At 64.6% G+C, this 13,858-nt stretch overlaps 5 protein-coding genes across 5 annotated transcripts; 3 read left to right on the plus strand and 2 right to left on the minus strand.

The window, feature by feature from the left end:
• Positions 1–899: 899 nt before the first annotated feature.
• Positions 900–1,958, plus strand: EMIHUDRAFT_203243 (hypothetical protein; the record flags this gene model as incomplete). Its single annotated transcript, XM_005783491.1, has 1 exon — positions 900–1,958. One exon carries the CDS (start codon positions 900–902, stop codon positions 1,956–1,958), a length of 1,059 nt encoding a protein of 352 aa, XP_005783548.1.
• Positions 1,959–2,162: 204 nt separating this feature from the next.
• On the minus strand, positions 2,163–3,270 carry EMIHUDRAFT_434399 (hypothetical protein). The gene has a single exon (XM_005783492.1). It carries the CDS (start codon positions 3,241–3,243, stop codon positions 2,389–2,391), a length of 855 nt encoding a protein of 284 aa, XP_005783549.1. The 5' UTR covers positions 3,244–3,270; the 3' UTR covers positions 2,163–2,388.
• Positions 3,271–3,558: 288 nt separating this feature from the next.
• Positions 3,559–5,158, plus strand: EMIHUDRAFT_203245 (hypothetical protein; the record flags this gene model as incomplete). Its single annotated transcript, XM_005783493.1, has 4 exons — positions 3,559–4,074; positions 4,151–4,249; positions 4,324–4,541; positions 4,795–5,158. 4 exons carry the CDS (start codon positions 3,559–3,561, stop codon positions 5,156–5,158), a joined length of 1,197 nt encoding a protein of 398 aa, XP_005783550.1.
• Positions 5,159–6,844: 1,686 nt separating this feature from the next.
• EMIHUDRAFT_434401 (ABC family protein) lies at positions 6,845–9,134 on the plus strand. The gene is made up of 6 exons (XM_005783494.1): positions 6,845–7,298; positions 7,368–7,435; positions 7,503–7,547; positions 7,619–7,738; positions 7,806–8,193; positions 8,266–9,134. Exons 1-6 carry the CDS (start codon positions 6,899–6,901, stop codon positions 9,087–9,089), a joined length of 1,845 nt encoding a protein of 614 aa, XP_005783551.1. The 5' UTR covers positions 6,845–6,898; the 3' UTR covers positions 9,090–9,134.
• Positions 9,135–10,258: 1,124 nt separating this feature from the next.
• On the minus strand, positions 10,259–10,731 carry EMIHUDRAFT_203247 (hypothetical protein; the record flags this gene model as incomplete). The annotated part of the gene is made up of 2 exons (XM_005783495.1): positions 10,259–10,514; positions 10,592–10,731. 2 exons carry the CDS (start codon positions 10,729–10,731, stop codon positions 10,259–10,261), a joined length of 396 nt encoding a protein of 131 aa, XP_005783552.1.
• Positions 10,732–13,858: the final 3,127 nt, after the last annotated feature.

Below are 13,858 nucleotides of genomic sequence, written 5' to 3' on the forward strand. Positions count from 1 at the left end.
TAGAGTAGATCGATTAGCGTATTTTCTTATTTTACCTCATCGAAGGCGCTCTCAACAAAGACCTTCACGCGGCCCGCTGGGTGCGCTTCATAGCTCCCTCCCTGGCCCTGGATGGATGTGACCGAAGGGTTCTGGAAGGGTTTCGTGTGCAGCCAATTCTCGCGCGGGGCGGCATGCGCGCCCCATCGCCCATGCCGCAGCGCGCAGGGGAGCGGCATGCCGCGGCTCAACTTGAGAGGAGTTCATCTTGACGGCGGTCGCCGACGCTGCTTGAACGGCAGTTGTCGACCGCCGGCAGTTGACCGGCAAGGGGCAAGATGAAGTCCACTGCGCTCGCAATCGGGATGTCCGCCGGAACCGTCTCGCCGAGGCGCTCAATATTCTCTGTCTGGCGAAGGCCAGTTCCTTCATCCTTTAAGTGTGGAGAGGTTCCACACTTTCGGTGCTTATGTGTCGAGTCACCGGCTCCACACCGCGTTCTACACTTTTTCAAGTGTAGAACCAACTGTGTGAATTTTCTTCTCAATAACAAGGCTGTGAACCAACTCGAGGCGAACGCTCGGCAGAAGGAGCGCGTCGCTGCCATCCTCGCGGGCACGGACGCTGCGGGCGCGGGCGCGGGGGTGGAGGAGGCGCTCAATTGCTGGGAGGAGGGTGCGTACGAAGCGGAGACGCTGGAGACGCTCGCCGAGTTCGGCGATTGAGCGCCTCCCTCTCTCTCCGGCTGCGCGCCTGACCGGTGCGGCCTCCGAGTCGGCGTCTAGCGCGCGCGATAAGGTTTTTGCTCGCCTTCCCTGGGACCCCGTGTTGCATGTCACTGTCATCACTGTGCGATTTCGGGGCCCGGGGTTGTGCGTTTACGTGAACCAACTCTCGTGAGCACATCGACTCTGCGCTCGATGTCGGACTCGCGGGCAAAGTGCCACTTTGCGCTCGTTGGCGGCGTGTACATCGACGAGATCCACGAGGTTGCTGCTTACCCTTCGGAGGACAGCGCGATCAGGGCGGCGTCAGTGCAGCGCCGTCGCGGTGGCAACGTCGGCAACTCTGCAGCGGTGCTCTCTCAGCTGGACGCCGGGTCGGTGGAATGGGTCGGCGTCGTGCCCGCCAACGGCGGAGACGGCGCGGTGGCATTTGCCCTCGACTCGCTGCACGCCTACAACGTGAGGACGGAGCGGCACGAGCGTGTGCAAGGCGAGGCGATTGGCATGCCCACCTCGATGATCCTCTCGAGCCGGGCAACCGGCTCACGCACCATCGTCTCCTCCCGCCGAGGCCTCCGAGAGCTGTGCGCAGAGTACTTCAGCCGCGAGGTGCTCCCCGCCCTCGTGCGTGAGCACCCGGTGCTGTGGCTGCACTTTGAGGGCCGGGAGCCCGGCAGCGTGGCCCGCATGGTGGCCGAGGCGGACAGGGCGAGGCTTGCTGCGTGGCGCCTCTCGGTCGAGGTGGAGAAGCCCACCTTCACGCCGGAGGCGGTGCTCACGCTGCTCGCCGGTGCGGACGTCGCCTTCGTGTCGCGCGAGTGGGTGCTGAGGAACGCGGCTGCTCTGCTGGGCGGCGAGGCGGCCTCACGCCAGAGGCAGACGGAGCGGCTTGACGACTGCCACCTCGCCATCGCCACCCTGCGCGCGCTAGCAGGTCGCTCCCTCGCGGCCGCGAAGCGAGGCAGCGCCGGCGTGACTTGGGTCTGCGCCTGGGGCGCCCTCGGCGCGTTTGCGCTCACCGGGGTTCGGGACGAGGGCGGGCGCGTCGTCGAGACGTGTGCGGTTTTGGCGGCCGCCAGCGCCGTGGAGCGGGTGGTGGACAGCGTCGGGGCGGGTGACACCTTCAACGCGGCGGTCATTGCCTCCCTCGCCGCCGGGGTGGGCGCGGGCGAGGCGCTACGCGCGGGCTGCCTCGTGGCGGGCCGAAAGGTGGCGCAAGCGGGCTTTGATGGGCTTACGCTTCCGCCAAGCTGACGCCCCAACCAACCGCGCGGGCGTCACCTCCCTGGGCCCTGCTGGACACCATCCTCTCGCGACGTAGATCGACTTCACATGATATAATTACAGCGATTGCGCTCACGATGGAAGCATCCCACATGCGCCCCCCACACCGGTCACCGCGCCCGGCGCCGCCGCGCAGCCCGCCTCTCTGGCCCAGGGTCCGTTCTCTACGTCTTTGATGTACGGTATATACGCATGTATGACGGTCGGCACCGTAACACCTGTGTTGCCTGAGCATCGCCATCGGCGACGGCGTGGGTCTCCCGGACTCCCCCCCAGAGAGACTGAGCGCGACGGCTCGAGAGAGCACACAGGTCTAACAACAACTCAGTGGCAAATGTCTGAGGGAGAGTGTGCGCAGGCCGATTACTCCGAGAGTGCAGTCCGGCTGACAGTGAGCGACTCACTGTTGGAGCCCGAGCTGGACGAGGATGGAGGCGGTCGCGCAGTCGTCGAGCGACGACGAGAGCGACGACGTGCTGGGCGGAGAGAGCGGGCACGGCGCGCCGCTCGAGGGGGGCTGGGACACCAGACGAGAGGCATCGAGGACGGCGACGGGGGGCGGGGCAGGGCAGACGCTCCTGCGCGGCGCCGGCTCCGAGCGAGCGCCGGGCGGCGCAGGCGGCGGCGGGGAGCCGTCTGCCTCGTCGTCCTCGCTCCTCCTCTCGCAGGCGTCGAGCACCGTGCTTTGCGACTCCATCGACCAGCCTCGCTTGAGCGGTGGCCGCAGCCCCCACGCCGCCTCGTCCTGGCGGGGCCTGCCGCCGAGCGCGGCCCCATCCACCCCGCCATCCACCTCGCTCGAGGACCCTTGCAGCCGGGCCCAGCGGTTGCGGACTGCGCTATCCGTCCGGTTGCCGGGCAGCAGCGCCGAGATCTGGCGCCACTTTGCCCCGTAGCGCGCGAAGCCCTCCCGGATGATTCGGTCCTCCTGCTCGCTCCAGTGTAGCCGTGGGTGCTGGCGGACGGCACCGGGTGGGGATGGGCTCGCGCCAGCCTCGTCGCCCCTCAGCCTGTGCCACCGGTTGCGAGCGGCGTCTGCCGTGCGGCCGTGGACGTTGGCCGCCACCTCTGCCCAGTTGGTGCCCAGGGTGGCCACGGCCGCGAGCAGAATGCCGTCCTCAGCTGCTGACCATGTCGAGGTCTTGCGGTCTGGCTCGCCGTCGGCGGGAGGGAATGGGGTCCTCTCCGACGCAGCGAGGCGGGCAAGGCGGGAGGTCGGGTTCCTCATGGGCTCTGTGCCGAAGGCTGGCACCATCACAAAGAAGGCGGCGTCTCAAGCATGTGTCGGGTCGGCGGCTCGACTTGCTCATGCCGCGAAGCGAGCATTTTCTTTTTTCGTAGAAAGCGTCCAAAAATCACGCGAATACCACGTTCGAATCGCTCCTCATCGCAAACCCTGTCATTCCGGTATGTTCGTAAGAGTTACATACGCTGAAAAACTTTGAGAGCTACATATTTGGGCACGCGGCGGCGGCCGAGAGCTACTACACACGCACACATACTCTCTCTCACACGTAGAAAAATTTCCGTGTGCGCGGCGCAGCTCGGTGTGCTGGACGGAGTTTTTTATATGACTCCGATCGCCCTCACCGTCGCACCTGCGCTCGCGCCGCAGCCGCTCTGCCTCGGCACCGCCTTTCCTCGCCGGCCAGCCTCGGAGGTGCTCGCAGACGCGGCGGAGGCCGCCGCCGCCGCAGAGGTGGGCGGCGAGGGCGACGCCATCGACGTGTACGGCCGCGGCGCGTGGCTCGAGTCGTTCGAGTCCGAGGTCGCGAGCGAGTTCGGCAAGGAGTCGGCCCTCTTCTTCCCCACCGGCGTGTGCGCGCAGCTGGCTGCCCTCTGCGTGTACGCGGGAGGAGTCGGCCGCGGCGCGGGCGACCTCATGCCCAGGCTCTCGCGGCCGTCCTTCATCGTGCAGGCGACATCGCACCTCCTCCTGCACGAGGAGGACGCCGCGCGCCAGCTGCTCGGCTTCACGCCGCTGGTCGTCGGCGCAAAGGACAGGCCGCTCTCGCCGGCGGACGTCGAGAAAGAGCTGTCGCGCCTCGCGGCGGTCGGAGCGCGGCCGTGCTGCATCCTGCTCGAGGTTGCCCGCGCCGCGAGCTCGGCTGCGAGACACGCTACAACGGACAGCACGCCCCAAGACCGCACAGTAATCACAGGTGCCGCACCGCGAGCTCGGCTGCGAGACGCTCCGCCTGGACGAGCTGCGCGAGATGCGGCGGCTCGCGGTCCAGTACGAGGTGCCGCTGCACGCCATCGTACAGTGGCGTATGATGTCGCCCTACCCCTAACCCTAACCCTAAGACTGGTAGAGTGGAGCGCACCTGGCCAGGTGCCGCTGCATGCCGACGGCGCGCGCCTCCTCGAGGTCGCGCCCCACTACGGCCTCCCGCTCCCCGAGCTGTGCCGCCTCTTCGACTCGCTCTACGTCTCCTTCTACAAGGGCCTCGGCGGCGTCACCGGCGCCATGCTGCTCGGCAGCCCGACCGTGACGCGAGAGGCGGCCGTCTGGCGGCGCCGGCTCGGAGGCAACCCCTTCACCGTCGCGCCGTACGCGCTCTCCTGCCGCGCCGCCTTCCGCGCCCACCGCGGCGCGCCCCTCCCTACCACTCACCCTCACCCTCACCACTCATCACTCATCACTCCCCCTCCCCCTCCCCCTCCCCCTCACCCTCACCCGCACCCGCACCCTCCTGGCTCGCCTCGGCACAGCCCCACCACGCAAGCTTCGAGCGCACACCCGTACCACAGCTGCGACACCCGTGACCACCTTCGTAGGCTCCTTCGACGCGCGCTGGCGGAGGCTCCAGCAGCTGGCGCCGCTCCTCTCCTCCACCGCCGCCGAGGAGGGCGGATCCCTCCGCTTCGTGCCCGAGGCGCCGACCTGCTGCCAGGCGCACGTCTACCTGCGCGGCGACGCCGCCGCCCTCGACGCCGCCCGCGACGCCGTGCTGCGCGAGCGCGGCGTGCGGGTCTACTCACGGCTGCGCGGCGCGGCGGTCGGCCCCGAGGCCGACGAGTGCTACTTTGAGCTGACCCTCGGCCCGAGGCACCTCGAGGTGGCAGACGCGGTGTACGTCGGCGCGTGGCGCGCCTTCTTCGCGGCGCTCGCAGGGCCGCAGCCGGGAGGGCGCAAGGGCGTCGGCGATGCGGAGCCACAGAGCTGAAAGCGAGCGCTGGAAGTGGAGACAGTTGGGGTCCCTTTGTGCCACCCCTCCGTCGACGCGCGACACGACGCACGATGCAATTTCCATGTACCACATCGAGATATAACGATATAAGTTGCACTCCCATAGAGAAGGCTTCAAGCTTAAAATGCAGGGCCGAGCGTTTTCCTTTTCGGCCCGGAGGGCGGAGGGCTGGCGTGGGGGGCCTTAGGTAAAGGTAAACCTGTCTCAGACCGCCGGAGGTAGAGGTAAACGGAGCCCACGTGAGGGAGGTACACGTACGCGTGAACGTGGTGCGCAAGGCCCCGCGAGAGTGCTTCGCCTGCGGCGCGCCTGCCCGGCCATGCCCATGACCAGGCTTCACCGCCGCTTGCCGGCGGCTGATCGCATCGCCTACCGCATCGCGAATGACCAGTGCCGCGACCACTTGAAACCTTGCACTGCCTGCCTGCTGACCCGGTGCAAAGAATCTGCGTCTCAGTTCTTCGGCGCATTGGCTTTTTCATGATTGCTCAAGTGGCTCGAATTGGCATCCAACGCAATGCGAACATGACTGGAGAGCATATGCAACACGGAAGGGAGCTTGGCGCGAAAAACCGGCACGCAATCTCCCTTCCTCTCTCTATCCCCCCTTAGAGCTCCAGAATCCACACACCCCTGTGCCCTTGGGATCGCGTACGAGCTGTGGCTACCGTAGGCCACACCAGCGTCGCTGAGGGTTCCCCTGCCCTAGATAGATGGGAAGCTGGCCGCTGCGGATCCGAAGACCGACTGCACCAGCAGGGTGGGTGCCTACTGCCCTACCTTAAGGTACTCCCTATATCTACTTAAGGTCCCCGATGCCAGTTTCGGGGGGCAAACCCTGCCCGGCCCCTAGGACCCCGGGTAAGGCCCAGGTGTGGCCTAGGGCATCAGAAGGGACCAAGAGGAGTCCAGTCTGAGCCATAGAGCCCATGTCTTTGCCCCCGAAGGTCGCGTTCAAACGCCCGGAACGGCCGTCTCAGTGGTGTCCGGCTGGCGCGATCACCGAGCTGTGACGCTCAGGGAAGCCTGATGAGGTACTGGTTTCTTTGCCCAGGGCTGGCCTTCCCCCCAGGCTGGATCAGCTGAGCAAGGTTTGGGGAGAATCCTATATTGGGATCTTCAGATATTTTGACGGATGACCAAAATCACCCCGTTTTTGCCCAAAGTCACCTGTCAGCTGTTCACATTCGTGGCGCTGTTCACGCTTCACAGGTAGGGAGGGGTGAAACTGAATGAAACGCGGAACGCGATCTTTGGATCTCAGCTCGCCGAGCTCGACCTGAACGGCGTCAGCGGGCGCGACCGCTGAATCGCAGCCGTTCGTGCTGCACACATGCATCGTTGCCCTTTCACATTACTTCCCCCCCTCCCACGCCTGCAAGAGCAGGTGTGAATCCAGGGCACCTCAACGTTTCACAGAACAGCGCACAGCGCCATAGGAGGTATTTTCTTCTCAATAACAAGGCTGTGAAGATGCGTGTCGCGCACTCATTCATGACCGGTCTCAATGTCCCACCCCCCTGCGCGCGGGCCTTCTAGGCCCGCGGGTAGTCTCACCCCATCCCCAGGGCCTCCAGGGCTCGCACCTCAACCTCTCACAGACCAGCGCATGCGCTATCAGACGTATTTTCTTGTCAATAACAAGGCTGTGAATCGTTCGATCTTCGGACTGTCGCCGGTCGCGAGCAGCGAGAACATACACATGTTGTACATGTCATGTGGCGCCGCTTCGCCACCCGCGGCGCCTTTGCCACCGCCGGAGTCGCCGGTGCAGCATACGCTGTCTCTCCCGGCTTTCGGCGATCGGTGTGCTTCTGGAGCACGGTCGCACCCTTCGTGGGCGAGTATCAGTCAATCAGGCTGCGGGCGCGGTGGGAGCGGTGGGAGCCGAGCGAGCTCGAGGCGGCGCAGCAGCACTTTCACCACCGCTCTGCCCTCAGAGCGGTCGACGTCATCCTGCGGCTGGGCGGCATCTACATCAAGATTGGACAGTTCGCCTCCACAATGGGTGCCGGGGTCCTCGAGGACGCGTACATCCAGGCGCTCCGGCCGCTGCAGGACGGCGTGCCGCCTCGGAGCCTCACCGAGGTGAGAAGGATCATCGAAGCCGACATCGGTCATGCCGAATGGCGGCGAGCTTTGCTCCTCCTCCGACCCTTGCACGACATTACATGATGCTGTGTAGGTGTGCCGATGGAAGAGCTCTTCTCCTCCTTCGACCCAGAGCCCGTCGGCGCCGCCTCGATCGCCCAGGCGCGCTTGCGTGCGAACGTGAGACGAGCTCTTTCCAAGAGGCATTCTTTGACCAGATTCGTCCCAGGCGCACCGCGCGACGCTGCTCGACGGGCGCGAGGTGATTGTCAAGGTGCCGTACCCAGAGGAGAGATACAATCCAAGGAAACCTGATTCCATGATGTCCGAGCTGCGTACACACAGGTGCAGTACCCAGAGGTGCCCACGCTGTACGAGGCCGACTTCGACAACCTCGAGATCGTGACGCGTTTCCTGTTCCCCGAGAACCTGCCCCTCATCGAGGGGCTGCGCAAGCGGCACCAGGCGGAGCTCCGGAGAGAGGCCGCGCCGCATTCACACAGTACAATAGAATGCTGTCTACAACTGTCAGGCGGAGCTCGACTTCCGGCAAGAGGCGCGCAACCTGGCCGAGGTGCGGGCCAACTTGTCTGCGCGCGGCTTCGAGCCCTCGCGCGCCCGCCTAGATGCGGGACACAGCAGGCCCCTGCATCTGGACCCTCGTCTCCCGACTAGCGCTCGAGAAGGCGCGTCTTCAGCCGCGTCCGCGCTCCCCGACATCGGGCGCGTTCTCCCCGTAAGGCTCGTCCGCCTCCCCTCGCTGCCCGACGAGCGCCTCTGCTCGCGCCACGTCCTCGCGATGGAGCTCCTCCACGGCACCAGCTTGGCGGCCGCCATCGACCTCGAGGCGGCCGACATCGCCGCCGCCCTCGGCCTCGAGTCCGCCGACGCGATGCGCAAGCAGCTGCTGCGGCGGATGGGCAAGCATTCGGAGCGGGGCGGCGGCGGAGAGAGCACGGTGGGGAGCAGACACCAGGCGCCTCTGTCAACAGGCGAGCACTTCGAGCGAGGGGGCGGCGCCACCCGCCTCCTCTCCCTCGCCGAGGCGGCGGCGCCCCTCGTCCGCCTCGTCGCGGCGACGCTGCGGCTCGCGCGCTCCGCCGCCGTGTCGACCTCCAACGCGCTCGCGCGTTGCATGGAGTCCGTCGGTTTGGGAGGGTTCGCGCCGCCCCTCCGAGACCCGCCCGAGCGGAGGCACGACCTTAGCCGCGCTCTGCGGACGCTCGTGCGAGTGCACGGGGTCGCGATGCTGCTCGACGGCGTGTACAACGCGGACCCGCACCCGGGCAACGTCCTCCTCCTCCCCGACGGGCGGCTCGGCCTGATCGACTACGGCATGTGCGGCCGCCTCGAGGGGAGCGCGCGAGAGAGCATCGCGCGGGTCGTCCTCGGCCTCGCCGCCGGCGACCGAGCGGCCGTCGTCGACACGTACGAGCGGTCCGGCTACCGCGCGTGCTGGCACGGCGGGGCGCCGCACGGCCCCGACGCCGTCTACCGCTTTGCGACCTTCCACCTCGACCGCATCGACCTGTCTCCGGTCGGGGTCGGCCCGGGCGGCGAGGGAGGCGGCGGCAGCGCGACGATGCCGGTGATGAAGCTGCTGCGCTCGACGATCGAGGTGTCGGTGCCCGACTGGGTCGAGCAGGCGCGGCGCCTCGGCGGGCTGCTCATCGGGGTCGGCAGCCAGGCCGGGCGCCCGATCTCGCTGGCGCACGAGTGGGCGCCGATCGCGGAGGAGGTGCTTGCGAGCGCCGGCGGGGCGAGGGCGGCGGACGCGCGGCGGCTGAGGACGCACCTGACGGGGCTGTCGGCGTGAGGGCTGTCTGGAGAGATGTTTCTTTTTTATCCGGGTCACAGTGTCTCTGTACGCGAGAGACGACGTCTTCTAGAGGAGGTAGGAGCGGGAGGAGACGTCTTCTCGCCTCGTTTGACGCGTTTGCTCTAGAGCTGTTGCTCTAGTGCACGCCCCTCGCTGGGCGTCACACCTTGCTCAAGTAAGAAGTAAAAATTAAGGTGTTTGGCGACTAAGTCTAAGAACGAGCGAGATTTCTCGTGTGAGAGTGGTGCGGGGTCTACTCTAAAGGGTGTGGATGCTGGGTTCAACAAAATCGGAGGACGCGACCCACTTCGCCACAGACGGTCCCGCGCCTCGCCGCTAAGACGGGTACACGACCGCGGCTTGTGTGCGTGTACCCGTCTTTGTCCGGAGTGAAAAGTCCAACGCGCTCGTCGGTGACGGCTTCCTCCAACCTGCGCCGCGCTCGGCGAACCTCGACAGCGCTTTCGGTGGCATGCAGCTCTTTGCGACAGAAGCCTGGAGAGCAGCTCCTCTGCTGCTCACACACTCTGCACAGCTGACACAGCCTACTGTGCGGCTGTCACAGCTGTGACAGCGATGGGCTCGCCCTCACTGGCCCTCAGTCACTTGTGCTGCGGCTTGTGTGAGCGACACTGCTCGGCGACTGCCGGCACACTGTGAGACCATGGGTGAGAGGTCAAACCACGCTACCAGCGCTTGGTCACATCGGCCCCGAGGTCAGATCCATCTACTCTGTTGATGACAAGACTTGTCTACCGGCTGGAGCCGAGCAGGAGGGCTTGGCGCACAACCCCTGTTCAACTCACCCTCCACACCCCGTGTATATGGGGCGCTGCGCGCTGTGGTGTGCGAACACGTGGAACAGGCGGTGCGTCGGATGCGCGGTGCGTGTTGCTGTTGGGCCGCGTGTACCGGGCGTCCTTGTCGGTGCCGGGCGGCCGCTGCCGCACGAGGCACGTGCCGGCCTTGCCCTTGCGCCTTGGCCCTTGGGGCTTGGGCCGGGAGCGGCGAGCGCGGCCCGCCGGCGGGTTGGGGATGAGGGGGTTGTGTCAGTGTGTTGAGGGGTGTGCCAACGGCAGAGCGATGTGTTTTGCCTTTGAAAACCGAAAAGTTTGTATTTAGACGACGTCTTTTCACCAGGCACATGTAATATACCAACCCCGGCGTCATCTGTCCGCCCCACTGCTGGACGACGCCGCGTCCGCTCCTGCCGCCTCCACCTGCGCGGCGAGGCTCGCGAGGGCATCGCTCTTCGCTCGCCCGCCCGCCTCGACCGCCTCCACGAGCTTGCGCATGGCGACAGTGAAGTCGTCGGGACTGCGGTCCGCGTCGACAAACTCCTCCACGAGCCGCATTGGCAGTCGCAGATCTGCCGGGCACGACACTGAGCGCAGGCCCTCCATGCAGTTCACGAGCCGAGCGCTGCGAGCGCGTGGAGTGATGACAGGTGAGTGAGCGCGGTCCGCGCGAGCGAGGCTCGGGCCGTGGTCTGCGCGCACATTCCGTCGCGGATCGCAGCGTTGTCGGGGCTCTCCTGCTGCACCTGCGCGTCCAGCGCGTGAATTGCACTGAGCGACTCGGAGACGCTGTGGTCGATCTGCTCGAGCGTGCGGGCGCTTGTGGCCGTGGTGTCGGCCATTGGGCCGTGTGCCAGGAGGATCTCGGCCAGGCGATCTCGTGGTTCGGCTGACATCGTGTTTGGGTTCTTGCCTCCAGACTGCTCGGGATAGGTAAGGTGATAATTGGACAATCCCCCCCCCCCCCCCCCGAGGTCAGCCGAATTTAAGATTTGAAGGCGGGGCGGCCGTGAGCTGTAAAATCGTGAAAAATGTTTGCAATTACAGCTAAAATCTTGCGAAAATGCGCTCCAGAGCTCTAAAATAAAATAGAATGTACGTAAGAGCCACATACATACATTGAAAATCTTGGTCTAAGGTGCCCTGCAACCTTTCACTCCGCGCTACAGGAGCGAATGGGTGCGATCGACGCTTTGGAAGAGGAAGGAAGGAGCAGCTGTCGCGCTCGGCGCTTCGCCTCGCACAGCGCTCCAGACTCCGAGGAGTCAACGGCCGCTGCACAGACGGCAGCAACGCGCGGGTGGGCGACGTTGACCCACTCATGTGCGTCGTGTGCATGAATGAGCGAGCAAATCACGCAGAGGCAAGTCATGGTCCGGTCGGTCGGTGCGGGCACCACAGTTCCACTGTGCGTGTGCGAGGCTTGCTCTGAGGGAGGGTGTAGAGGATGTAGAGTGTAGAGCGCTGTAGAGCGCTGTAGAGCTGTGGAGCGCTGTAGAGCTCTACATCCGGCGCGGGACGATGTGAGTCCGATGTAGAGCGATGTAGAGCGCGATTTTGCTGTAGAGTTGGTTGTAGAGGCTCTACACACTACAGCCAAAGCGCCGGGAAGGCAGTGACTCAAAGAGGTCGAGCCGCGCTAATGGGGTGTCTCCGAGCTTACTGCTCTGGAGCTCTGGAGTCTGGTGGACGGCCCTGACTATCCCTGACACACAGAGAGTCACTCCGACGGCACACAACACCCTATAACTGCGTCATGACCAGCCTGCCATGCGTCGCCGGTGCCGCATTCGTCGCTGTGCTTCTTTAGCAGGCGGTGGGCTGTCGCCTGCGAGGACGGTCGCATTTGCGCGAGCCGAGGCGAGGCGAGCATTCAGGCGCGTTGCATGCGCCATGCCTCGCGCCAGCGCGTGCGGGAGCTCCTGGCTGAGCGTTGAGTCCAGGCGAGTTGCGCTGGCCACTATCGCTACGCCGAGCCGAGCTGACGCGCCGAGGCGCCGGCCAGTCGCAGCCGTGAGGCATGCCACAGCAGCAGAGGCACCTGCCACCCATTGGGCGGGCAGACAGAAGGCCAGGGCAGCACTGGCAAGTGCAACGCGCCTCATGTCGGAGAGCGACCGTGCCTCGTTCGCCGCTTATGACGTAGAGTTTGTTGTAGAGATTTCACGTTGTAGAGCGCCTCTACATCGCTCTACATCGGACTCACATCGTCCCGCGCCGGATGTAGAGCTCTACAGCTCTACAGCGCTCTAGAGCGCTCTAGACTACATCTCTACAGCTCTCTCTACAGCGCTCTACACTCTACATCCTCTCTCTACACCCTCCCTCAGCGCTCAGGGCTTGCTCCGATCGTCTTACATTTGTAGGGAGGAACACATGCTATGTCCGTTGTGCCCACGTTCTGCGTTCACGATAACCATGCGCGTTTACGCGGCAGGGGCGCGTCGCGAGAGAGAGAGAGAGAGAGAGAGAGAGAGAGAGAGAGAGAGAGAGAGAGAGAGAGAGAGAGAGAGAGAGAGAGAGAGAGAGTTTTAGGTGTCTCGTGATGATACACGGAAAGAAAGACTGCACTCTCGCAGACGCCGGAGCTCTGCACACGCTGCAGATGCCGTTCGTGTTTCGAACAGGTGACACACCTTGTTGTTTTTCCCGGTTTCCAAAAACCACGCGCACGCCCGACTCTGGGCGAGTAGAGGGCCCGCCCACCCCAAAAAAAATATTCTTAGCTTCAAGCCCCCCTCCGAGACTAGGGACAGAACCACACCAGTATAGACCAGAGGGACTGCGCCTCGCCCCCACTTGCCCTGACTACACAGGATAGCATGCCCCGATAACGGCGACACATAGTGGGGGACACTGCGCAAGGAGGGGGTGCGAAGGCTCATTGGGGTACTAGGTGGGACCATGAGGGGGGGTGGGCGGGGTCCTGTGGGGGTGAAATGTTGCGCGGCGAATTCGAACCTACCCCCTCGCCGCGCCGATCCTCACGCGGAGGGTAAAACCCTGTGGGACAAAACCCCCCCGCGGTCGGCAGTCTTCAGAGTGGACCCCCCCCTCCCCAGCCTCCCCTGTGCATCTCGCACCCCCCCCCGCTCCCCATCGGTGACTCGCGAAGGACACGGACACTCGGGGTGAGGGGGGGTCCCCCAGAGAGGGGGCTTTGGGGCATTGTTGGGTTGATCGCTCGTGCCGATCTCGGGTCGATCTCGGGTCGATCTCGGGTCGATCTCGGGTCGATCTCGGGTCGATCTCGGGTCGATCTCGGGTCTCGGGTCAGTCTTGGGTCGGTCTCGGAGTGGCCTAGAAGAAAATATAATGAGGTGAGATGAGGTGAGACGAGGCGAGGTGAGGCGAGATGAGGCGAGATGAGGCGAGATGAGGCGAGATTAGGGGAGATTAGGCGAGATGAAGCGGGATGGAGCGAGAGTCGAGAGTGGCCTAGAAAAAGAAAAAATGGGGCGAGATTAGGGGAGATTAGGCGAGATGAAGCGGGATGGAGCGAGAGTCGAGAGTGGCTGAGAAAAAGAAAAAATGGGGCGAGATGAGGCGAGATGAGGCGAGAGATGAGGCGAGATGAGGCGAGATGAGGCGAGGTGAGGCGAGATGAGGCGAGGTGAGGCGAGGTGAGGCGAGGTGTGAGGCGAGATGAGGCGAGGTGAGGCGAGATGAGACGAGGTGAGGCGAGATGAGGCGAGGTGAGGCGAGATGAAGCGAGGTGAGGCGAGATGAAGCGAGGTGAGGCGAGATGAGGCGAGATGAGGCGAGACTAGGAGGCGAGATGAAGCGGGATGTTGTGTGGCTGCTTGTGCTGCCAAGCAGGCAGCACAAGCAGCCATACAAGTGAGCTTTTGGGTTGTGTGGCTGCCTGTGTAGCCTGCTCTGTTGGGTGGAGTTTCTTGTTTTTTTTTGCCGTACTAGTCGGCTCGTGGGTTGGGTTTTTACACGCCGTCCTGTTATATTCGCCCATTA

This window comes from Emiliania huxleyi (genome assembly GCF_000372725.1).
Source record: "Emiliania huxleyi CCMP1516 chromosome Unknown EMIHUscaffold_18, whole genome shotgun sequence".
NCBI classification, from domain to species: domain Eukaryota; phylum Haptophyta; order Isochrysidales; family Noelaerhabdaceae; genus Emiliania; species Emiliania huxleyi.